Source organism: Rattus norvegicus, chromosome 1 (assembly GCF_021556685.1).
Source record: "Rattus norvegicus strain SHRSP/BbbUtx chromosome 1, alternate assembly SHRSP_T2T, whole genome shotgun sequence".
NCBI classification, from domain to species: Eukaryota; Metazoa; Chordata; class Mammalia; order Rodentia; family Muridae; genus Rattus; species Rattus norvegicus.
Window position 1 is genome coordinate 265,564,056 of NC_141534.1, and position 23,607 is coordinate 265,587,662.

The following is a 23,607-nucleotide window of genomic DNA, read 5'->3' on the forward strand; positions in this document are numbered from 1 at the left end:
CATGAGCTGGTGGCTTTTTCATTCTTCCTTTCTTTTTCTTAAATGGAAGTGAGGTCTTCACATGTTTCCTAAATAATAAAAATAAAATGGCAGAGTAGGTTGTTCCAAGGACTCGGGCAGATACCAAATCTAAATCCTCATCTGATTCCTCTGTCTTTTCCTTGGCTTCAACCTTAGCAGGGACTGCAGCAGTAGCAGCAAAGACAGCAGTGATGCCACTTGCTACAGTGGTGGCTGTTGCAAATGCCGATGGACATCTTTGAGCTTTTCAGTACATGGGAAGGTAGACTCAGACTCCACAGGCAAAGCCAGGACCCACCTGTACCCTTTGATGATGCGGTCTGGAATGTGACATTTAGACAAACGTCTGTAGGTAAAACATGAGTAACATTGTGGTTGCACACACACACACACACACACACACACACACACACACACACACCAAAGGAACTGCAGTTTTCCCTATGATGTCAAGCCCTCTGTTGTCAAACACCTGAGGAATGATCACCCCAAAAAAAGCAGGGGGCACGCCGTTCCACGTCTTTCATGGTGACGTTGTGCTGATCCCCTCTATCCACAGTCCTCTGCACACCATCAGAATGTTGGACACTCCTCTGAGGAGTTCAGTGGCGAGGCTCAAAGCCTGGAAGAAGGAGGTCTTCTTGGGCTCCAGTCCAGTGTACGGGGTTGGCACAGTGACGTCATGAGAGGCAATAGCCTTAACCCCAGATGCACCTGATCGGCCAGCAGCGAGCTTTTGATCTCAGCGAAGTCCTCCTTGGTGAAGACCACATGCCCTGCATATGTGGCAATGGCTTCTCCAGAGTCAGCTTGCATCCCAGATGCCTTGGAATGGCCTTGAATGTCACTGTGTTCTTGCCCGTCAACACCACAGCCTCCCTTCCAGGGGACACGCAGTTCTGTTGTATTTACTTGGGGGCCTACATTGTCTGAACTCACAAGGAAATGTTTTTGGAGAATCCTCAGAAGATTGATGATCATGTGGAAGTCCTGGGGTTTCCAAGTCACCCCATCTTCCCCGGGCATCACAGTGGTGAGTGTACCAGGGATTGTCACACAAGATTTAAAGATGATGCCACTCTCATGAGAATGTCTGATGTCTCTTTCTTTTTAAACCTATGGTTCTCAATCTTCCTAACACTATGACCCTTTAATAGAGCTCATGTTGCAGTGACCCCATAACCATAAAATTATTTTGTTGCTATTCCCTAACTATAATTTTCCTTCTGTAATGAATCATAATGCAAATATCTGATATTTGATATGGGACCCCCCCCCCCGCAAAAGTGTCGTTTGACCCATAGGTCTGACTCATAGGCTGAGATACTGTTTAAAACATGATGTTCTTTATTCAAAATGTTTACTGCAAGGTATATATATGTGTGTGTGTGTGTGTGTGTGTGTGTGTGTGTGTGTGTGTAAACATGAAAATGAAAAGCATCAGTTTATGAACAGGGAAGCTGGCATGTAAACGCAGATATAATAATTATTTTAAATACATGTATTTAAGACCATTAACAGCACTAACCTGGGCACCTTCAATCGAATCACGTCCCCCTCATGTTTCCTTCACACCCCCTTCCCCTTGACCACCAGAGGACTTTAAGAGCCCGTGGGTGGCCAGAGCAGTCCCCACCCAGAACTTCCCACCTTTCTGGCATTTTCCAGGGAAGAGGAGAGGTCTCAGCCAGGCACAGGGCTGGACTGGATGACTCTTAAATTGAGTTCATGTGAATTTGTGTGTGCTACCCATGAGTGGGCTTCTCAGTAGAGGACTCTTATTTTTACCGGTTGCTTGCTTCCTTGGTTGACAGAGATGCTTTTAACCCACCGAATAGTAAATATAAATACTTTAAAAAGAAGAGGAGGACCTTGAGAGTGTGAGCTAAACCTCAGAGATTTAATCAAGCCCGATTACTTAGACTGCTGTCTGTCAGATATTAGCTAAGGTAGATCATTGGAAATCAACCATATAGGTCACACGGCGCTAATGAAATGTTCCGAGGGATCTTTGAGTGCCCTGATTACCTCTCCTAGGGGATGGAAAACTCATTAGCATGAACTCCTTGCCAGTCCTTGGTCCTCAATTGCTCTCCAGACGGGTTTGGCATAAAGGGGTGATCGGAATGTACACAGAATGATCAAGTTGCAAGCGAATGGCTCTTTCACCCCTCCGATTGCACACACGACATCACATAGTACGGGAAGGTTGCTATGCTTCTTCAAGTTTACCTTTCTGTTTGAGTACTTTAAAAAAAATTAAATTTGGACGGCTGGGCTATGGAGAGAGCTCTCGATGCATGTTTAGCACTTCATAGTCAACTGCAGATCATATTTCCCAACCCAGGGGAACATTGTCAAAGCTGAGAAATTGTTAAATTGGAAACAGCAGGGGTATGTGCGTGCGTGCGTGCGTGCGTGCGTGTGTGTGTAGGTGCATACGTGTGTGTACGTTCCTGTGTGAGTATGTGCATATGTATATGTGCATGCATGTTCATGTGTGCATGTGTGTGTTCGTGCGTGCATGTGTTGGCATATGTGTCTGCACGTGTGTGTGTTTGAGGGTGCTATTTTCTTTCTGAAGCAGTAAGTATCAGAACAGATCATTTAGGGAAAGTCTCTTGAACTAGATAGTTGATGCAAAACGCACCCTCCTATAATAACCCCTTACATTTTTATAGTGCTTTGGGAAGTTCAAAGCATTTCCACATTTATATATTTCATTTGAACTTGCCTATAAAGCAGTCAGTGTGAGCGCTTCAAGCCACCTCCACCACTTGGCTCACCCGTGAGGCCCGGGGTATCAAGAAACTTGCTTGAGGTCGTATAACCAGTTGGTGTCACAAAACCAGAACACCAAGGTTTGGAAACGAAGGCCTATGTTGTCTTGGCAGAGAGCGTCTCTGTCACAGCTTGATCTGCCCAGAGCTCGTGTGGAGGTTTGCAGCTACCATTTAATTGGAGAATACAAATCAGGCATCTTAAAGCACTCTGCAGAAAGAAAGCTGCATCTCTTAGATCGCGACTGTGTCAGGAAAGGGGAACAGAGAACAGACTCAGTTCTTTCGGACAATGCAAATTAAAACACAAACAAAACACTCTGTGATCAGTTCCAGGGCATTTGAGGGGCGATTCATTCACTAAATTGTGCACTCATTTTTGTTTGTTTGTTTTGTTTGTTTTTTTAAAAGAATCTATTAAGTACCTTTCTATAAGATACTGTGCTCAGCATTCTGGGGAGATACAAAGAGAAAGTATTTAATTTGGGGTTTTGTGTATGCTTTGAATTATGCAGATAACTGCTGTTGTATTCATTGCTCACTACCAACTCATAGATGAAAAGACTTCCAGGCAGAAAATAAGTATAAACCAAAACAGATGATGGGAGAGACTGGGAAAATGAATTTCCTTCGATTCTGTTCTGGTAAGAGAATGTTGTTGTTGTTGTTGTTGTTGTATCAATGTGATCGAAACTCTTTTCCTAGGGACACAGAGGGCCAAAGTCTCCGTGTCATCTAACAAAGTATATTACATCACTAACGCTTCCTTGAAACATAGGGGCCTGGGCTTAGATGGGTGTCAGATTCTCCACCGGGAATACTGGTTCAAGATTGGAGAAAATATACTAGTCTTCTGCCCAAGGCCTTCAGTATTCCTAAAGCTTCTCCAAAAACCAGAAAAACATTTATATAAGGCTTTCATTTCCATGGCTCCTAAAAAAAAAAAAAAATCTTTCCCTTGTGGCAGGCATGTTTGAGGATGCAAACCAAAGCCAAGGCACCAGTGCGCCCAAGGAAACGATGGCTACTGGAAGGTTCTATAAGATAAATAAGAGTTTGCTAATGGGAGGTTGGGGTGTCCCCCCTTGTTGACTTTTTTACTTTTTTATTTTTTAACACTTCTCTTGACAACTTTTTTCTCTTTCTGGTGTAAACATGTTCAAACCTGAAGGTCAAATTTGTGTTGATACTATGTTATATAAATGCTGGTTCGTATATTTCTTTAGGGTACCCTAGGTGCGCACAGACGGTGATTTTGAATGTAGCTACTTTGTTTTTGTTGACAAGCCTTGTTAAGCCCCCAAGGTGGATATACAAAACTCGACCAATTTCAGGTGTATCCCTTACCCCCCTTGCTTGCGGGTGAAGAATGGGCATGTGGCATTTACTCCAGCTCTGTCCATAATGGATTTCCACGCTTCCCATCTCTGAAATCCACAGGTGCGCTCTACAATCTGTTCTAACTCACCAGATGATGCGCCAGCCTTTAAATAAAAGCCAGGTCCAGAGAGCATGACTGCAGAGTGAAGTGGTACTCACCTCTAAGCCCAGCTCCCAGCGATGCTGAGGCAGGAGGACCATCTAGCAAGACTCCGGGTTTAGTAGTGCTTTCAGCGAGAGCATGCTCCCCTAAAGTCAGTGCTCAGCACACGGAAGAAGTTATTCATAGTGATTGAGATCACATAGGAGCACCAAGAAGAACCAGCTGTAACATGTGTGACAGTGCGCCATCATCAGGACCTGTAACAGAAGGGCTGGGCTTCAGGACAACTGATCGTCAGTGGGCAATTGGTCATGGGTGGGCTATTGGTTGTCGGTGGGCAATTGGTCGTCTGGGCATACAATTCTAATTCATTTGCACTTGCTTATTCACTTTACAGAGCAATTACGTGACTAGCAAAAATAATTTCGGGTTAGCAAATCAATTCCGATCGCATTGAAAATGAAAACTTACCACCCCTCCTTCCCGGCCTGGGGATCGAGCCCAGGATTTTGTGCTCGTTATTCCAGCACTCTACCAGCCCCTCTCAAGCTTTAGCTCAACTCACACTTGAAGGAACTCAGTGCGCCAGACGACAGAAACACAGGAATGCCACAAAGCCATCTTTACTCGGCCGGAATTGGAAATGGCACTTTTAGTGTTCATTCTCTTCGTGGAAATTTCAGCCCAGATCCCACATTTTACAAAATGGAGGCCTAAGGGCCAAATGTAGCTGGCTACTTGCTCAATACCGTATAGGTCATCCACTAAAGCCATGGGAAGAAAAACCAATGGCAGAATATTTTCTGTGTTTTTATCTACTCTTATTTGGAGACCATGCCTCCACACTCTGTATAATGGAAAAGGTAATCGAAGCTCAGTGCTTAAATGAAGGAACATTACAAACAGAATATGAGGCTATCATGCAGACTTCTGATGGGCAGAGCACATTTTAATGATCTTAATAGTAGATTTAGAAACACTGAAACAAAGCCACTTGAATTTCCTGTTTTCTAATTTGTGAATTTTCACTCAATAGACTAGTATACCCTGTTATAATTTTCTAAAATTAATTTAGATACATTTTAATCTGGATATAATAGATTTTATTGAAATCTATCAATAATATATTTTCTGATTCTAAATGCCAACGTCAAAAAATATATTAGAACCGGTACAGCGGTACACACCTGTACTAATAGAAGTTGGGAAGCAGAGGCAGGCAGAGTTCTCTGCGTTCGAGGCCAGCCTGCGCCACATAACTATTTCTAGGCCAGCCGAGGCTACATGGCAAGACCCTGTCTCAAAAAATACATACCTCCCAGATTATATATAATTAATGTAACATATTACAGATATAATATGCAATATAAATATGTGTATAAATAGACGAATGTAAATATAGACATATTAGAAGTTTCAGCTATATTTATAGGCGTTAGCACTCACATGAGGTTTATATAATTATTCCTTTCATACTTCCTTTAGTAAATACTAAATAGCCTCTCTTTCTATGGTTATTTAATACAGTGGTTGGAAATTAAAGATTAGCACACGTTGTTGATCCGTTTCGAGGCACACAGTTTTACTTTGGCAATTAACCCCAATATTAGTAGAGAGGGCTCTTTAAAATTAGTGCTTCGAGCATTTCTCATTGACTCGCTCCCTTCACCCAGTTAATTTTAACCTTGACCTCCCACAGCTGAACTGCTTTGCTCAGTCTAAAAAAAATTTCCTGATTCCACCCCCCCACCCCCCCCCGCCCGCCCCTTTACATCTGATGAAGCAACAGTGGAGAGGAAAAACCAAACCCATTCCTTTAAGAAAGATTCCGCCTCCTCTCTTCCAAGCCAGCGCCTCACGGCAACCGTGGAGTCTCTAAGTCACACACTTTACAACTCAGCATTGGGAGAAGCAGCCGCCGCTGCCGCTGCTCCGCGGCTGCAGTGGGTTTCAGTGCAGCATTGCAGAATCCACACCTAGCCGGGAAGACGGACACGCGTCGGCTCCCCTGCACGCAAAGCAGCTTTGGATCGCCTGCAGGTAAGCACAGCTCTTCCCCATTTTGTTCAGAACGCGTGGGAAAGGCAATGCTCTCGGAATGCACTCCTCATCAGCCATGCTTAAAACGTTATGTGAATCTGTCGTCCTTTGGAGATGGCTTGGGGTCTACAGTTCTGTCTGGCACACACACACGTCCTGGGTAGGAGAGACAATTATATGATACGTGCTCCTAGCGTACTTTTTTTTTTTTTTTTTGCTATGCGTAAAAAGGCTAACCTTGATGCATGCGAAGCATTTTTTTTCTTTTTAAATGCAGAAAACACAGCCACTCCCAATCTCGCTCTCAAACACTGCAGATATTTTTAAATGGCAAATAAAATGACGGACTGAGCGCTTCCTAGATATCGTTTTCTCCTTAAGGCGTAGCAAGACTTCCCCCACGATCCTTGAGGAGTGTTTAAAAATAAGAAGGCATGGTCTTTTATTTTTTTTGAGCAAATGGGTGATAGTGGTAGACTAAAATTTCTGTAGCTTTAGTCCAGTGGAGAGAGGAGGATAAATGAATTGCACTGTGTGCCAAGAACGCTATTCATTTGCCACACTTCATATGTGGGAAGAGGAAACTACATTTTAATTAGCACGTTTTTAGGGAAAGGGGGATGAAGATGAGAGGGCTGGCGCGAAGTATTTGAGGGGGAAGAGAGCCTGCAGATGAGGAAGGAAATGAAGTGGCCTGTCGCCAGTGCCTTGGAAAGGACGGGAGATAAGGGTGGGGAATGAAGTTTGCTGTGTGTGTTAGGGTGGGGTTAACCCCAGGGACCATGAATCACTAGAATGGCGCTGGGAGGAGTGTGCTTGAGGGTGAATTCGTGCAGTGGAGAGGGCATGTGTGCCGGAGCGGTGTGCAAGCCGTGGGTGGCGGAGGAGAGCAGCGTGCGCCTGGAGGTCTATTTCGAGAATAGGTTGGGGTGAGAAACACGTCTGGGAGGCGGGGGTGGGCAGCCCAGTGTCACCTGTGGAGGGATCCCCGACTCTGCAAATGAGTGCTGCAAAGTTTGCCTGGCCTTAGACTGATTTTGAAGGCTGCTGGCGGAGCCTAGACTTTTCATCTCCCAAGAGGTCAGCTCTCAGAAGGTTTAAGAGGCAATTAGCCAAAGTAGGAGTGCAGAGTTTGGGCTGGTCCAAATGTATATAAAGGCCCTTGCCTCGTCCCTCTGTGGTAGCGAGTGAAGGCGGGAGGCTCCCCCAAACGCAAATGAGCTGGGAAGAAAATCGAGGCCCCTCCTGTGGGGGCCGTGCCGAAGTCCAACTGTTGTGGCCTCTCCCCCCAAAAGCCCAGCAGCCTCAGTGGGCCGCAGAAGCTCGATCCGAAAGCAGCGGTTCAGCTCAGATTCACTGGGTGGGGGAAGACCGTTGGGACTGGGGAGGCAGATGTTTCCGTGGCGTCAACCTCCCACCTTCAGTCGGGTTTCTCTCAGGGTCGTTTCCTTCTCCCGCAGCGGATCGGAGCTGCACCGAGGGAGGAAGACCTTGCAGAGGCGCCAGGCAGGCGGCCTGCAACAGGCCCTCCGCCTGCGGAGCACGTAGGCCCCCACTGCCGCAGCTGCACAGATACTGAGCTTGCAGCTCCAAGGGGGCCTCGAGGGGCGGGGCTAGAGATCTTAAGGGGCAGCAGAGGCGGGGCCTGGACTGTGAGAGCCTGTTGGGGGCGTGGCCTATTGGGACGAGCAAGAACGCTGGCCCCGCGAAGGGCGGAGCCAGGGGCACGCTCTTGAGCTACGAGGGCCCGGCCCGTACTGGGCGGAGTGAAGGGCGCAGGAGCGTGGCCTGTAAGAGGCGGGGCCAGAGCTCTCGGGCCATGTGGGGCGGAGCACTGAAGCTGGGGTGCTGGAAGGGTCAAGCCTGCAGGGGGCGGAGTCAAGGCGTGGGCTATGGTGGGAGGAGCTAAGGCTCTCCCGCCTGTGGGGCGGGGCCTTCGGGGTATTAAAAGGGACTAAGCTTGTAGGGGCGGAGTCATGGGCCCTGTGGAGGCGGGGCCCAAGGGGGCGGGGTAGAGGACGTTCGTGGGTAGTTCGGCTGGTCCCGCCAGAGCGCGAGGCGCCCGCCGGTAACGGTCGTCGGGGCGCGGGGCTGCAGCGAGAGGAAAGGGCTTTAAATGATGTTTTGAGGCAGCGAGAGCTAGACGCGTCGCAGACTAGGTGTCGCCGCTTCCTGCTGCCGCGGTCTCGGCGTCCAGGTCCCTCGTCTCCACGCCCCCTCCCTTCCCGGCCCTCTCCCCCCCGGAGCCGAGAGACGTTAAGAGGCGGCTGCGGCGGACCGGGCGGCCGCTGCAGCCCGGCGGTGGCGAGGAGGGGGGCACAAAGCTGGCTGCGCTGCGAGGTAATCCTGCGGGAGCGGAGGGCCGGGGGGTCCCGCCGCGCTTCCCACGCGAGGGGACTTCTGACTGGCTGGCCGCGCGGCCTCAGGTGAACCGTGCCTGGGGCGGGAACGCGAGCCCCACGGGGCGGAGGAGAGCAGACCTGGGGGCGAGGAGTCCGGGTGCGGCGGCGCGAGGTCGGGTCTCGGGCGCCGCAGAGTGGGCCGCGACTCACCGGGGTGTCCCCGCTCCCCCCGCGAGGGAGTGGGGTTGCAAAATCCTGTTCTGCCCGGAGCCTTGCTGACCCCAAAGGTGCGCGCCGGGACGGTAGGAGGTTCCCGCGCTTGGAGAAGGTGGAAGAAGACCGTCTTGATTTGTTGTTGTTCCCCCCTCCCCCCGCGTCCCCCTTCGTGGCTTAAGAAACTTCAGTCACAAGTTGAAATTGTTCACTTTATCTAATCGGTGTGACCCTCCCCAGCACACACACTAAAAGCGCACACACACACACACACACACACACACACACACACACACACACACACACTATACCCCTTCAAGCATTCCTGCTACTTTATTCTTCTTTGCGGGGTGACAGCCCAGTTGGCAGCAGGTTTGGTTTGCTGGTGTTTGGGACACTTCCAACCTCTTTGGAGGTATGTAATAGCTGAGGCAAGGCCACTATTAAGCCAGGCCTCTATTAAAATGACAAGAATGGCCTCAGGTGAACTTTTTTGTTGCAGAGATTTAATTGTAAGTAGATGCCCGTTTAAAGTGGGAGTGTAAGGAAAACCACTAAATATCCTTGGCACATGTGCTCTTGGAATTGACTTTGCTAGAGTGGTGTGGGATTTAGCTCAGCCCAGAGGCTTTGAGTGAGGATTAGGAGCAAGGCTCAGGAAGGAATTGATAAGACTCTGGGGCTGGGGATGAGCTACATAAACATGTGTGAGTTCTTCACTGTGAATTATTACAAAATTATAGAAATTTTAGAGTTAGCAATATGAAATGATTGCCTTTCTTAGAATGGACTCCATCCTTAGTGTGCTGAACATGTATGTACTGCTTGGGTTTTAGCAAATCTCTAGTAAGAGTATAGTGTAATGTGTCCTTTTAAAATGAAGTTACCTGGCCAATAGAATGACTCGTATATTTAAAGTACAAGGCTGACTCAGTGATAGAATTGTTTCTTTTTGAGCACCTCTGGAAGATGTTATAGCTAAATCCCCTTCCCCTCGTATTAACTTGCAGGGTAACTTTTCTTTTTTACTAAAATTGATCTGATTAACTTTAGTGATGAATAGTGGTGGGACACTTTTCTACAGTTTTCCCACCTCGTTAAAGATAGAATTTAATCTTTGCTAACTTAAAATTAATTGACCCAGGAGTGTCAGCATGTTGGTAATACTTGCTTTAAAGGAAAAACACCCCAGCAATTTATTACCTAATGCTAACCATAGTTTAAGGAGCTCTTCAGGTAGTTGGTTAAGAGACGTTAATAAAACAATGAAGCATTTCTGCATATGGGATATCAGGAAGTGTGTGATAGTTTGGGCATATGACAGATGATCACATGACCCCTGAGAATATTCTGCCTGACGTTCAGAATATAATATGTAGTCAGTGGTTAAGAAGTGGCCGAGAAGTTATGCTGTACACCTTACTCTTGCTTACCTTGTTACCAGTTATGTTTTTCTGGACTGAATGTTTTTGTTCAGTGATGTGCAGTGCTTCACCAGTATGGTTGATAACAAGTTACGTGATAGCAAAAAGTCGTTATAAATTAGGAGCTCCTCAAAGCTGTGCTTCTGAGTGTCATAGATAGCCGGGTGCCCCTTTCTGACAACTGAGTGTGGCGTAGTTAGGGAGAAATGCTAAAACAGATACATCAAGTCAAGGAAGAGGTCTGTCTGGAAGACATGTACTAGTTGCTATTTCTTACCTTAAACATTTTTGCTATAATTAATATTTAGTGCTAGCTAGTTCACGTTCCTTTGGAAAAGTTAGCCATGTAGAATAAAATAGGAAAACTTAGCATGTCTAATGGACAGTGCTATCTTTCCCTTTAAGCATAAGCTTATGTGAAATTGTTCAAGTCCAGTTTGACAGTTGCTGAACAATCACAGATCAAGCCAGGTAACTGAGATTCAAAGTTAACGCTTCAGTGCTTTATTTCATATCTCTCGTGTTAATGTGCTCTCCTCTGAACTTGGGGTCCATGCCAAATCTTTATAGCTGCAATTGTTAGGAGATATTTGGGGTTTTGTCATTGGTTTGATTCCCTTGGCTGAAAGCCAAGACAGTTTCAGATTTATTGTAATGGCTGCCTGTGTTGAATCATCTCTGAAGAACACAAGTTAGAATACTCTGTCTGTGCTGTGGCAGGAGAAAGCTGTTTCCTACTGGATGCATAGAGAATAGTCCTCAGTTATTTGCACTCCTGCTTTGCAGAATTTTAGTGGCTGTTGGTCAGATACAGTTAAGAAAATTAAATGGAAAAATCCCAGAAATAAGCAATTCATGAGTTTTAAGTAAGTTTATACCGGTATATTATATGTTTTCTCAGTCATTGTATTCCTGCTGTGCCTAATTTATAAAGTATTATCAAAACATAACCACAGAATACATATACAGTGATTTCAGACTTTTACTGGAGTCTTGAAATGTATCCCTCTAGACTAGGAAAGATCCTAGTAATTATTTCTTTTAGAGATGGCGAATTATAGGGGTGTGTGTGTTCATATGTGTATGTTATGTTTGTATGGGGTTCTTTTATTTTCAGGTAAAATTAATGTATTTGCCTGGTTTTCATTCATTAAATGTTTACTGAGTCCAAAAAATTTAAAAGTACTAAGCAAAAAGGGTTTATTTTGTTTACTTCATGTGTGAGACTGGGAGTCTTGTCTCCTTCAGCTGTTTTGATTGAAGATCTCAGTGAGAAAGCCCTTTCATCCTTCTAGGACATCTCTTACCACACTTATAGAGGAACACCCTACAAGTCTTGAAGAATGATTCTGGCTTTCAGAGTGGTCTGAGAATTCCAAACAACCATAATCAATAACAAGTATAAAATGGACAAAATTTAATCTTTTTGAGACACAGTCTCATGAAGCCCTGGCTTGCCTTAAATCCACTATGTAGCTGAGGGTGACGTTCTTGAACATAAGATTCTCCTGCCTCCACCTCTGGAGTGCTGGGATCAGAGGTGCACACCACCACACCCAGTTTTGTGGTGCTGGTTTTCATACCCAAGGGCTGTGATTATTAGGCAAGCGCTCCCCAAGTGCGGAACATGGCTAGCCCTAATCTTTTACTTTAAAAAGTGTTTGAAAGTTTGTATCTTAAAAAGGTAACATAGATTAGTCTTAGCTGTGCTAAAATAAAAATGACTGGGCTCAGCATATAGCCTCAGATAGAGGCTAGGTTTAGATCGAGCCATTCAAAAGGACCCACACCATTACCTTATACTTTTGCACCTTCTTCAAGGTCGGCTTTGGTTAAAGCTTAGCTGGAAGTGTGAAGACTTACTGATAGAAGATGGACTTTGAATTCTGGGTTTCAGATTCTCTGAACTGGTAGTGAGGATACTGGTGTAGGAAACACATCAGCTAACATTTAAGAGGGATACTTCCTCCTGCAAGGAAAAGGCTTGAATATCAGGTTATAAAGCTCTTTTTTTTTTTTTTTTTGAAGGGACAGTGGACATACCTGATATTTCCCGTAACCAGCTGAAGGTAAAAATATAGTTGAGAAATGTAAGGCAGTAACGTAATGTCATTAAAACCAGTGTCTCAAGTGTGCGCATGTATATGTGTGTGTTGACAACTTATTTTACTTTTGTGTGCATGTGTGTTTTGAGTGTGCACACATGCTCTGAATCAGGGTTTGGGTGCACATACATGTGTGTGGAGATCAGAGGGCAACCTTGGATGTCATTTCTCAGGAGCTATCCACCTTGTTTTGTTTGTTTTTTCTTTCTTTCTTGAGTGTTTGTTTTGAGCCAAGCCTCAGTGTGTAGCCCTGGCTAGAACTTCCTAAGTTGATTAGGCTGATCAGAGATTGGACAGTCCTTTGCCTCTTAAGTGCTGAATGTAAAGGTATGTGCTGCCATACCTGGCCTCATCTTGTTCTGTGACCATCTCTGACTGAGACTTGAGGCTGCTCGCCTTTAGTTAAGCTGGCTGGCCACCAGCCTAGGTCACAATCTTTCACCACCATGCCAGCACTGTGATTCCAGGCACATGGCTTCATTCTTGGCTTTTTCTTTTTCAATTTACTTTTTAAAATCACACATATTTGCTTGTATGCACTGGTGCAGTCATGCACATTGTGTCATGGAGTATGATGTGGAAATCAGAGGGCAGCTCGAGGTTGTTAGCCTTCTCTTTCCACCGCATGGGTCCCCACCAGGGATCAATCTCCCGTTGCCAGGCTTGGAGGCAGGTGCCCTTACCCACTGAGTCCTCTTGCTGGCTTCTTACGCAGTGCTAAGGATCAAACTCAGGTTCTTATGCTTGATGGCAGACACTTTACTCAGTGATCTCCTTAGCCCCTACATAATAATTATAATTATTACATTATGCATTAAGGCAGGTAGCTATCAAGCATTGAATCACAAACAGAACTTACTTCTGCGTAATATGCATAAACTCATTTTATTATTTTAGCCATCCCTTTGAGATTTAGTTTGTGATATTTTATTATATGTCTCTCACTAAGAACTGTCCTTAGGTGAAAGTGGAAAGGGACCCAGAGATCTGAGTCAGCCCTTTGAGCTCAACTTTCAAGGCTCGCACTTAGAGTGACTGGTCACCTGCTATTAAGCTTTCCAGCTGACATAAGCTTTAAACTGATGTTTCTGAGATCTTGGGGATTTGGTTATGTCTTTTATTTGTCATTGTCCCCAGTATTAGTGTGGCATTCTCCCACAGTAGGTCCACTCATTCTGTGCAAGGATAGCATTTCTTTCTTTCTCTCCCACACAGCACTCTCATCTTTTGTTCTGTTGGAATGACGGGGGATATAGTTACTTGATATGCCATAGAACTCCCCACACTATAGAACGTTGAAAACACTACTTACAATTCTCTGGAAATGAGCCCACCAACTGTTAGCTGCACAACTTTTCTGCTTTCACTTTCTATGTGGAAAAGGACACTAGGGTCAGTCTTGTAAGAGCTGAGGAGGTACCTGGAAGACATTAGTGGAGTTGTGATTGGGCATTAGACCTTGATACCTGGGACTTCACTGCTGCTTATGGGTCTGGGATAGATGCTGGTAGAAAGGGAAGGAGCTGGCCATGATGTCAGCACACTGCTTTTCTGCCACAGTCTCTTTCCTTTTCTTAAGCATGGACTAGTGTGTTGCCCCATCTTGCCATTTGCTTCTAACTTTTATTGTCAGGATAACATTCATTCTCTCTCCTGGGAAAGCTGGCTCTTTTCTCAGGTTGATTCCTGTGTCACTGCTGAAAATTCACTTTTTGGAAGAGAAGATACTGGAAGGAGTTTCTCCCATTTCCACAGTTGACTTGCTTTTTAAGATCTCTGAAGACAGAAGTGGGAAAACCACACACCCACATGTGTGTACACAGCACGTTCACATACCTGTGGGCCCCAGGGATCTTCTCCTCTCCATCTTCTGGGGCTGGGGGTGTAAGTTTGCACCCCCAGGGTACCTTTCCTCTGCATACTGGGGATTGAGCTCAGACCCTCTGCTCTGTAGCAGCTTTGCCTATTGCACCATCCTAGCCCAGGGGTCATTCTTTTGTTTTAATGGTCCTTACTATTTTATGTATACGAGTGACACATCTGTGCACCACATCTGGCACCCTAGGAAGTGGTAAGCCCTCATGTGGGTGCTGGGAATTAAACCACTGAGCCAACTCTCCGGCCCCAGCCATTCTTGAGTAGAGTAACATACATATCAGCAGTGAATGAGAAGTCCTCATTGCTTTAAACACATTATTTTTATAAAGCTAGATCTGCCATGGTTTTGTGTCAGAGTGTTTGATCTATTTAAGTAGATACTGAAACTTGTTTTCTTTCTTTTAAAAAGATGATTTATTTCTTTTCTGTGCATTGGTGTTTTGCTGGCATGTGTATCTGTGGGAGGATGTTGGATCCCCTGGGAGTGCAGTTACAGACAGTTGTGAGTTGCCATGTGGGTGCTGAATTGAATCCAGGTCCCCTGGAAGAGCAGCCAGTGCTCTTAGGAGTCATCTTTCTCCAGTCCTCACAGCCCCTCCAGCTTATTTCCAATTAGTGCTGAAACTAGTGTATGTGTCCTGATGAAAGGTGATGAGGATGGCATCATAGTTCTCCAAACACTCTGCAACCATTAGTTGTTTCCCTAATGAAAAATGCATCCCAGACAAGGACATAGTCAGCAGCATGTGAATATTGTCATGGTTATCACGAAATGCCATGAGGGGGCATTTTATGCCTGAATAAGAAACTTATTCTTGCTTGCCAGGGTAAAGGCTCTGAGAAACTGGTTACTTGGCAGTCAGTTGAGTTACTGGTTACATGGCGGTCAGTGAGTTACTGGTTACATGTTGCATTTGATGTATGTAATAATCTCAGCTTCTCTGGGCTTTTTCACAGGCAAGGACCCAAACACCAGGCTTTTCAGAGGGTAGGAAGTACCCGTGGGCTATTTTAAGGTTTCTGGTTTGAGCCATCTGCTTTGATGAAAGCATTCCTGGAGGAATTTGATTATCAGTTGAGTACTTTGAAGGAGTCCCTGCTCTGCGTCTGTCACACCTGACTGTCACAACAGGACTTCCTAGAGCCCCAAAGAGAAGAGTGCCATCTACTGAATGGCCAGCATCAGGTTGAGCAGTGTCTAAGTTTTCCTCCAGACTCAGGCAGTTTCTGAGGAACCAGGCCTTGACTCATTGGGAGGATCTGAAAGGCTCTTAGAGTGGAGCTGTTGCCTGCCCAACTTTAATTACAATTCCCAGCAGGAGGCCGGACTGACTGCCCTGAAGAGCCAGTTCAGCACCGGTCGGAGTGCCTGGCAAAGGAGAAACCTTAAGAAGTTGTTGGATTGATATTAAAAACAGTCAGGCCATGATGAAATTAATAAACTAGGTGGTAAACAAAATTGTTTTGAGGTATTTTTATCCCTAGGTCTGGTTATTGATGGCCCCAGCAAACAGGAATGAACTTTCCCCTCCTTGTGCTTTTTCTCTTGTCTCACTGAGTGGACACTGATTCATAGTGGGCTTGCTTTTGTTTTTGATGTATCCTAGCTATCTTCTAGGTTTTGGTTTTGTTTTCCTGTCTTCCTAAAACTGTAGAAGCAGGAGTAGATACAGCTGGAGTTAGTAAAAACTGTTAGAGGTCAGTAGAGGCCACTGGAACAAACCTGTCATAGCCAGATGAGAAGAAACTTCGGCAGGAAGAACTGAAAAGAGAAATTGTTACTCTAAGGCTCCCCTTGGCGGTTCCACATTCGTTATATAACTAATTGTTACTGTGCGAATGCCCTTGATTGTTGTACGTTCGTTACATAACTAATTAGGTAGCCATTCTTATTAGCCCTTAGTAAGAATGCCAGAGTCATGTTAAAGTATTGCATTTGTCTGCTTTAGTGAGACTTTCAGATGAGCACACAGTCAGGAGTTTATTCTAATGATTCAAAGTTATTTCTAAGTACCGTGCTGGGATGTTCACAGGTTTATGCATTTCCTTGTTGATGACTGCACAGAAGGTTTGAACCAAGATTAGAATATTTTTATCTTCGTTGTAAATTATTTTCTTTTAGATGGGTGAGCAGATGGGTAAATAGGATTGAAATTTCACTAGACTAAAGAAATATTCATGACAGATTTTTTAAGTATTCAATATTTGCTTTTTCTGTATTGTTTGTTTGTTCCTTTTGTTTTCTATTAGTTCAAGCCAGCATGAGGAGTTTATGTACCATAAAGTAAGTTATTTCCCATGCTGTAGCCATTGTTCCTAAAATATATGGCTTCCTGGGTAGGTGGGTGAGTTAACCTTACAGGTCTCTCCTGGCTCAGTTATGGTGGGGAACAGAGAGATGTTTGTTAGTTGTTTTTATTTTTATGTATCATTCATTCTAGTTGTTAGGGTGTGTGTGTGTGTGTGTGTGTGTGTGTGTGTGTGTGTGTGCATCTGTCCATCCATCTGTGTGATATGGTGGTTGCCGATGGGAGCACTGGAAGTTGCATTGGGGTCCTCTGTAACAACAGCGTTGTCCTCTTAGATGCTGAGCTGTCTCTCCAGCTCCGTGTTTTACCTAAATAGTTTTAAATGGTAGGACTTGCTGTGTGGGGCCCTGATAGCCCATACGATAGCCCACGTCCATAGCACAACAGAATCCAACCACGTACCCCTCAGATCCTGAGGGAAACCTCAACGTCATGTGCACACCAAGTGTGCTCTATACTCCACGAAGCATGATGTATCGTGCACATCTATAGCAGTACTTTATTGAATTCATGGAGCCATTCAATTAAGAGATTTATAATTGTGTGTGTGGTGCCTCACACCTGGAACACCAGCACTTGGGTAGTTGAGATTTTGAAAGAGGAGAATTGTGACCAGTTCAAGAATACCCTGGTCTACGTCTATAGTTACTGGCTACAACATAGGCTCCTGTTTCAAAACAAAACAAAACAAAACAAATGGACAAATGACTTGCTTACTCTTGTGTACTGTTCTTATTTACGTTATATAATTTACCCTTAATAGATGTCCTTATTAGAAAGCTAAAGGTCATTGTTTTGATATAACTAAAAGCTTCCTTTTTTAAAAAAAAATTCTATTTATGTGTTTGTGTGTGGATTTGTGCATGTCCATGTAGTACCTACAGATGCCAGATCCTATGGATGTCAGATCCTCTGGAGCTGAAATTATAGGCAGTTTTGAGCTGTCTTATGTGGGCTCTGGGAACTGAACCCAGGTCCTCTGCAAGATCAGTACATACTTTGAACCACTGAGCTGTTTGTCCAGCTCCTAATGGAAAGTTTCTGACCCGTAGTTCAGCAACAGCCAGCAAACATTTGTTTTCATAGTAAGGAGATGACACTCATCCAGTCCCTACGAATCCCATAGATTATGAAGAGCATAGTTCCTCAGGGTCTCACTCTGCCTTTAGAGCTAGGAAAGGTCAGCAGTACAAAGACATTAATTGCCAGTATGTGTTGAATGTCAGATGACAGGCTCAGAATACAGATTCCGTAGAAAAAAATACTGCATGGAGTATTTAGACAGAGGGAAAAGAGTAGGTCTAAAGGGAAGGTAGGATTTTACTAGTTTGAAAGGACAGAAAGAATGTGTGGGGGCTGGAGGGATGGCTCAGCAGTTAAGGGCACTGACTGCTCTTCCAGAGGTTCTGAGTTCAATTCCCAGCAACCACATGGTGGCTCACAGCCATCTGTAATGGTATCTGATGCCCTCTTCTGGTGTGTCTGAAGACAGCGACAGTTACTCACATACACAAAATAAATAAACAAAACCTTAAATATATATAAAAAAAAAAAGAATGTGCGGAAGAGATTTCTGTCCGTGATGTGGTTTTTCTATAGCATGATGGAGGTTATTTTGGGGAGTGGCTCACAGGCTCTTCTTTTCATTATTTGTTCTAGAATGTTTCAGTTGTGAATTCGGACTTGGTCATGCTTACAGTTTACTCCTTGTAAAAGAATATGACTGACGAAGGAACATTTGGTGTCCTTGTGTGTTAAAATATGAAGAGTTGTGGTACATCCTCTTAAGAGGCTCGAGATGCTTGTCAGTGCAAAGAACACGAACCTCTCTGATTAGTGGTTTGGGTTACAAAGTAGCTAAGACACCTCTGGTGGTATGGTGTGGAGATCCCGGGAATGGGTTTCATAGAAGGCACATGCCATGCACGTCCTTGTCCGTGAATGTCTGTGTCAGCTCAGAGGGTAGATCGCATCACTCTAGGGGCGTGTTACCTCTGGAGTTTGAATTCTTCTGAAGCCGGGGCCTTTGGCAGCAGCAGGTCCTTTCCAATAAGCAGGGCACCTTTCCTAAAGCACACTGTACAAACATTGTCGGGTGTTTTTCCAGAAATGGCGAGTTCAGCTCTCATCCTGATCGTATTGTGCTTAGGACTGCTGTTTCCTCGTACGTGTTTCTATGGCCTCCGTTTAGATTTCCTCCTTTTGAGCAGCTTGATGCTTCTTCCTTCCCTTTGTTCCTTTATTCATTCAGCAAACATTTATTATGCAGTTAGTGGTGCACTGGCTCTGTTGTAACTACGGAGGAGTTAATAAGCAGAACACACACTCTTCTGATCAATGGAGTTGGTGTTTGAGAGAATAGATATAAATAAATGAATATATTACATGCCATGTCATGCAGAAATATAGAACAGGAGAGAAAATAAACAGAACTTTGGGGGTTAGATATCAGTTTAAATAGAATGACTGAGCAGGTGGCATGTGAACAGAGAGGCGAGACAGGGAAGGGTTCTGTGTGAATATATGAGGAAAACATTGCAGGCACAGGAAACAAGCCCAGAGCCCTCCATGCTCACATAGCTGATGGAGCAGAATGGGGGAAGAGGAAACAGGAAGCCCAGGGTGGTTTGGACAAAGATATGGCAGTCTGACATGTATTCCTTTCCTTTCTGTTAATTCTTCTTTCATATATATTTCATTTGGATTGCAGTTTCCCCTCTCTCTCTCTCCCTCCCCTTCCCTTCCAGTCTCTTCTCTCACCATTTCCCCTCTTCCCCTGGATCCACCCCCCCACCCAGAAAAGAACAGGCCTTCCAGGGTCTTCAACCAAGTACATTAAATGACAGTAAGACCAGGCCCATATTCTTACACCAAGCCTGGGTGAGGCAACTCAGTAGGAGGAACAGGGTCCCAAAGGCAGGCAAAAGAGTCACATCGACCTCTGCTCCCACAGTTAGGAATTCCATAAGAACACGAGCCGCACAACCGTAGCATACGCTAACGTGTATTTCTTAAGGATGCTTTGGGCTGTGTTTTGAGAGTAGCACATAGCAGGCAAATGTGCCTAAGAGGGTCATTCAGTGACCTAGATGAGGAATAATAAATACATCAGCTCAAGAGGTGAGTCTGGGTTGAATGCTGGGCCAACAGGATTTTATAACTGGTTTGTGGGACATAACTGAGAGAACTAAGCTTGATCTAAACGTTCAGTCCCAAGGAGAAGTCTGCACAAGTTCAGAGAAAGGGAGATGACTAATCTGAGGCTCATTCGGTTGGTTGGAAGCTGCTGTGAGAGGGGTGAGGGCTTAGGATAAGCCTGAGGGTTGTCATCTCCCATCTCTGTTTGAAGGAAGGCATACTCAATCCCTTTAATGACCAGAAGAGAACTTGTGCTGTAAGGGCCTGAAATGGTAGCGTGCATCCCTAATGGTTTCAAGGCTTTTCGTTTATTTTACTCAAACCAGACATTTATTTTAAGTTCCAGTGACACTTAGTACCCAAAGAAATCCTTTTTGTAGAATAATTTACTTTTAACTAAAATGTAAAAACAGACATGAGCGTTATTGTCATTTAAGAATGCAGGAGACTGTAAATGGAGTAGCCTGGCTGTTTCTTAGTTCACATGGTTAAAGATAGTAGCTAGCAGTTATCATCGTCCCGAGGGCTCTGCCAGCTGTGTGTTCAAGAGAACACAGGCATGCCTCCACAGAGACGCTGTCCCGCATGCCTCCACAGAGACGCTGTCCGGCAGTCTTCAGAGATGCCGTGTGCATCATAGCCCAAAAGTGGCAGCTGAGTATGTCTTAAGGTGGAATGAAGTGCTCAGACAGACAGACAGACAGACCTGTGCAACTGAAGAAGCGGGTGTGGAAGGATTCATGCCACCCTTTCACTCACAGGGTGATTTAGCAGACAGGTGTGGAGAGATGGGAGCGATGAGCAGGGCTGCAAGCGGCTGCAGAGGAAGGTTTCCTTTCAGAGCGAAGAGGAGGTTTGGGAAGTATGGAGTGGTGGGGACTATTTACAAGGCCACTGAAATAGTTTGAAAGAATAAACTTAATGCAACAGGGGTCATACCTTAGTTTATAAGAAGGCACCAGGGAAATATGTCTTGTGTGCATTTATCTATCCATAAGAAGCAGCTATGGAAGAGGGTAGGATGCTTAGCTCCTACAGACAGTAACCCAGAGGTGGTGTTGGGAAGTCCTGAGTGAGTCTCTTGAACACCTGAAGAACTTCCTCCAGGATGGCCTAGATGAGCAAAAGAAGGCTCTGTATGGTTATCAGGGAGCAGAGCCAGCTTGTAAATAAGTTTGTGAGGTCTTAAGTCAATAAAGGTGAGCCTATAAGTAAAGAGTCTGCAGCACTCAGTTCACAGTTCTTTTGGCAAGGCCAAGATGATAGTTACCTACTGAAGTGTATTACCGTTGCAGCTTACCTGCTCAGGAAGTGCATGGAAGGTGCTTTAGTTGAGTTGTCACGGACTGTCACCTTAGCAGTAGTAATACTATTACTACCGCAACGACTACTACTATTTCTGGTTCTTTTAGCATGTCACAGAGTTGACACAGGTTGGCCCCCAACTTATTATTTAGTTGAATTTCTTATCCCCCCTCTAGATTAAAGGGGTGCACTGCCACACACAGTTCTATGTGGTGCTGGGGACTGAACCTGGGGATTCAGTGTTAATGGAGTTACAATCTCAGTGCTCCCCCGCCCCATTATTATGAGTACAGATGTGTGCCATCTAACATTCTTTATTTTTTTGCCAAGATATAATTTATGTAGCATAAAATTAACTCCCTAAATTTATTTTAGAAAAAAATCTTTATTAGAATGAGCTTTTCTAGAAAAGAGGGATAATTGATTTGATGGCTGTGACTCCAAGTCCACACCAAGTGTGAAGAAAGTGCATCCTAGCACGATGGCTTACGCCTGTCATTCCAGTACTTGGGATGCTGAGGCAGGGGGACTGCTACAAGTTACAGGCTATCTGGCTATGTAGTGAGTTCCAGGCCAGCCTGAGTTACAGTGTCATATCCAAGTAAAGGAAAGAAGGCAGGGGGTGGCAGGAGAGGGGATGTTTATCCTGGTCAGTCAGGGAGGATGTGGTACTTGATTTGGACCTAGTCGTTCCATTAGGTTTTAGCTACTAAGGAGGAAGGTGAATTTTCAGCCACGGTAATGGAATCCCAAAGCCATTGGGGAGGGTGTGGTAGGAGAGGAGAAGTATGAACAGTAAGGGCGAGGGCACTTTTGTGTGACCCTGGGTGGTATTTCAAGACGTTCACATTTTATTCTGTGGTACCTGTTTTAGTTGATGAAAGCCATAATCGGATGTGTCAGAGACTTGGCATTAAAATACCATGGTAGAGAAGGGCATGAGTGCTGGCAGGGTCAGGGTTGAGGCTTTTAGAGATAAGTGAGTGAACCTAAGACCTGGCTTTGGGACAGGAAAGGGAGGGCTAAGTTGTCTGGCTTCCCCCAATCATATTGACAGTATCTTAAATATGGTATTGTTTTGATGGGCTTTTGGGTGAGGTCCACAAGAGTGGGTTACTACTACCTTACAAACGGGACCTAAGGGAACTCCCTTACCGCTCCTACATGGGATGTAGCAGTTAATCAGATATGAACAAAACATCTGACCCTTACCAAACACCAAATCTTTCAACTTCTGGATATAGATTTCTCAAAGTCTCCAGAAGTATGAGAAATAAAAGTGTATAAACATCTTGCTGAAGATCCCTGTGGATGGAAAGTTAATGACTGTATTCTACTACTATCGCGCGATCCCAGCTCTCCTCTTGGAAATTCAGAAGACTTAGCAAGTCTTCACAATGGTCTTCCCTCCAAGACATACTTCAGAAACGTGACTACTCATTAATCTACTTGACTACTTCTCAGCTATTCTCACTGACAGTCTTTGAGACTGTTTTCATTTGGGTGTTTAGAAACAAGTGAGTAGTCAGAATTTTGGCCAAGGACGAATCTTTTTTTCCCCCAAGGGAAATTGCATCTCCACATTATGCTTTTGTACTACTATTTAAACTTTTGTGAAGTGAAATAACAAGAAGGAAATCATTGAGGGCATAGGGTGTTGCAATACCATGTCTGTCATGTCTGAGCTGTACGAAGTCATGATGTCATTTGTAAGATTCTCTTTGACTACAGTTAGTGGTTCCTCTTGGAAGCTTCAGAGTAGCCAAGTGTGGGTTACTTGAGAAGCTAAGTAAGAGATTGTGTAAGAGGCTAAGTAGGGACATCAATAATCACCTGCCGGGTCACTCTTGTTTTGTAAATTGAGTGGAGGCTCCAATCCAGCAAACCTCACAATCTGTGAAGTGACACAGTTAGCATAGGCTATGTCTCTGATGTTCCTGATAATTCTGTTAAAGGTGTGATTGGGCATTGGTATGCATGTTTATGATAAGACGTGTAGAAAACATGTATCATAGGACACTGATTTTACAACTCTTAAAAACCTACCGAATTCACAAAATTAACTTGTACATTATTTTTAAAGCTTGCTTTAGTGTTTGAAAGTATTTGGTTTCTCAAGATATGGTTTCTCTGTGGGTAGCCCTGGCTGTCCTGGAACTTGCTCTGTAGACCAGGCTGGCCTAGAACTCACAGAGATCTGCCTGCCTTTGCTGGGATTAAAGGTGTGAACCACAAGCCCAGCTAAAAGTTAAATATTAAATAATGTTCGGGAAGGGGGTGCTCAACAGATGGTTCAATGGAAGAGCACTTGCAGGAGGCCTGAGTTCAATTCCTGTCACCCACATGTCCCTCAAATCATGTTTGTTACTCCAGTTCCAAGGGATCTGATGCCTTCTTCTGGCCTCCATAGGCACATGTGGTACATAAATTTACTTGCAGGCAAAATACTCACATATATAAAATAAATCTAAAAAAATAACTTGTTTATCTAAAAAACATTCTTCATAAAATATAAGATGTTTTATGAGCATAAAATATAATGAAAATAAGCCAGAAGTATAAAAGGTAC

General features: G+C 44.6%; 2 protein-coding genes across 14 annotated transcripts in view; one reads left to right on the forward strand and one right to left on the reverse strand.

Annotated features, from left to right (window-relative positions):
• Window positions 1-7,881, reverse strand: part of LOC108349045 (uncharacterized) — an 88,813-nt gene extending 80,932 nt beyond the window's left edge. For all 3 annotated transcript variants that reach the window (XR_015653552.1, XM_087609865.1, XM_087609864.1), the window contains exons 1-2: window positions 7,743-7,881; window positions 4,341-4,541 (exon numbers count right to left, since the gene is read on the reverse strand). Coding sequence is in view for 2 of the 3 variants with exons in the window: in XM_087609865.1 (XP_087465991.1) it covers window positions 4,341-4,382 (42 nt within the window). In the remaining variant the exon portion in view is untranslated. The remainder of the gene's footprint in view (window positions 1-4,340; window positions 4,542-7,742) is intronic.
• Window positions 6,126-23,607, forward strand: part of Add3 (adducin 3) — a 107,606-nt gene continuing 90,124 nt past the window's right edge. For 3 of the 11 annotated variants that reach the window (XR_015666718.1, XM_087627787.1, XM_087627947.1), the window contains exon 1: window positions 7,117-7,253. The gene's annotated coding sequence lies outside the window, so the exon portion shown is untranslated. 11 annotated transcript variants of the gene reach the window in all.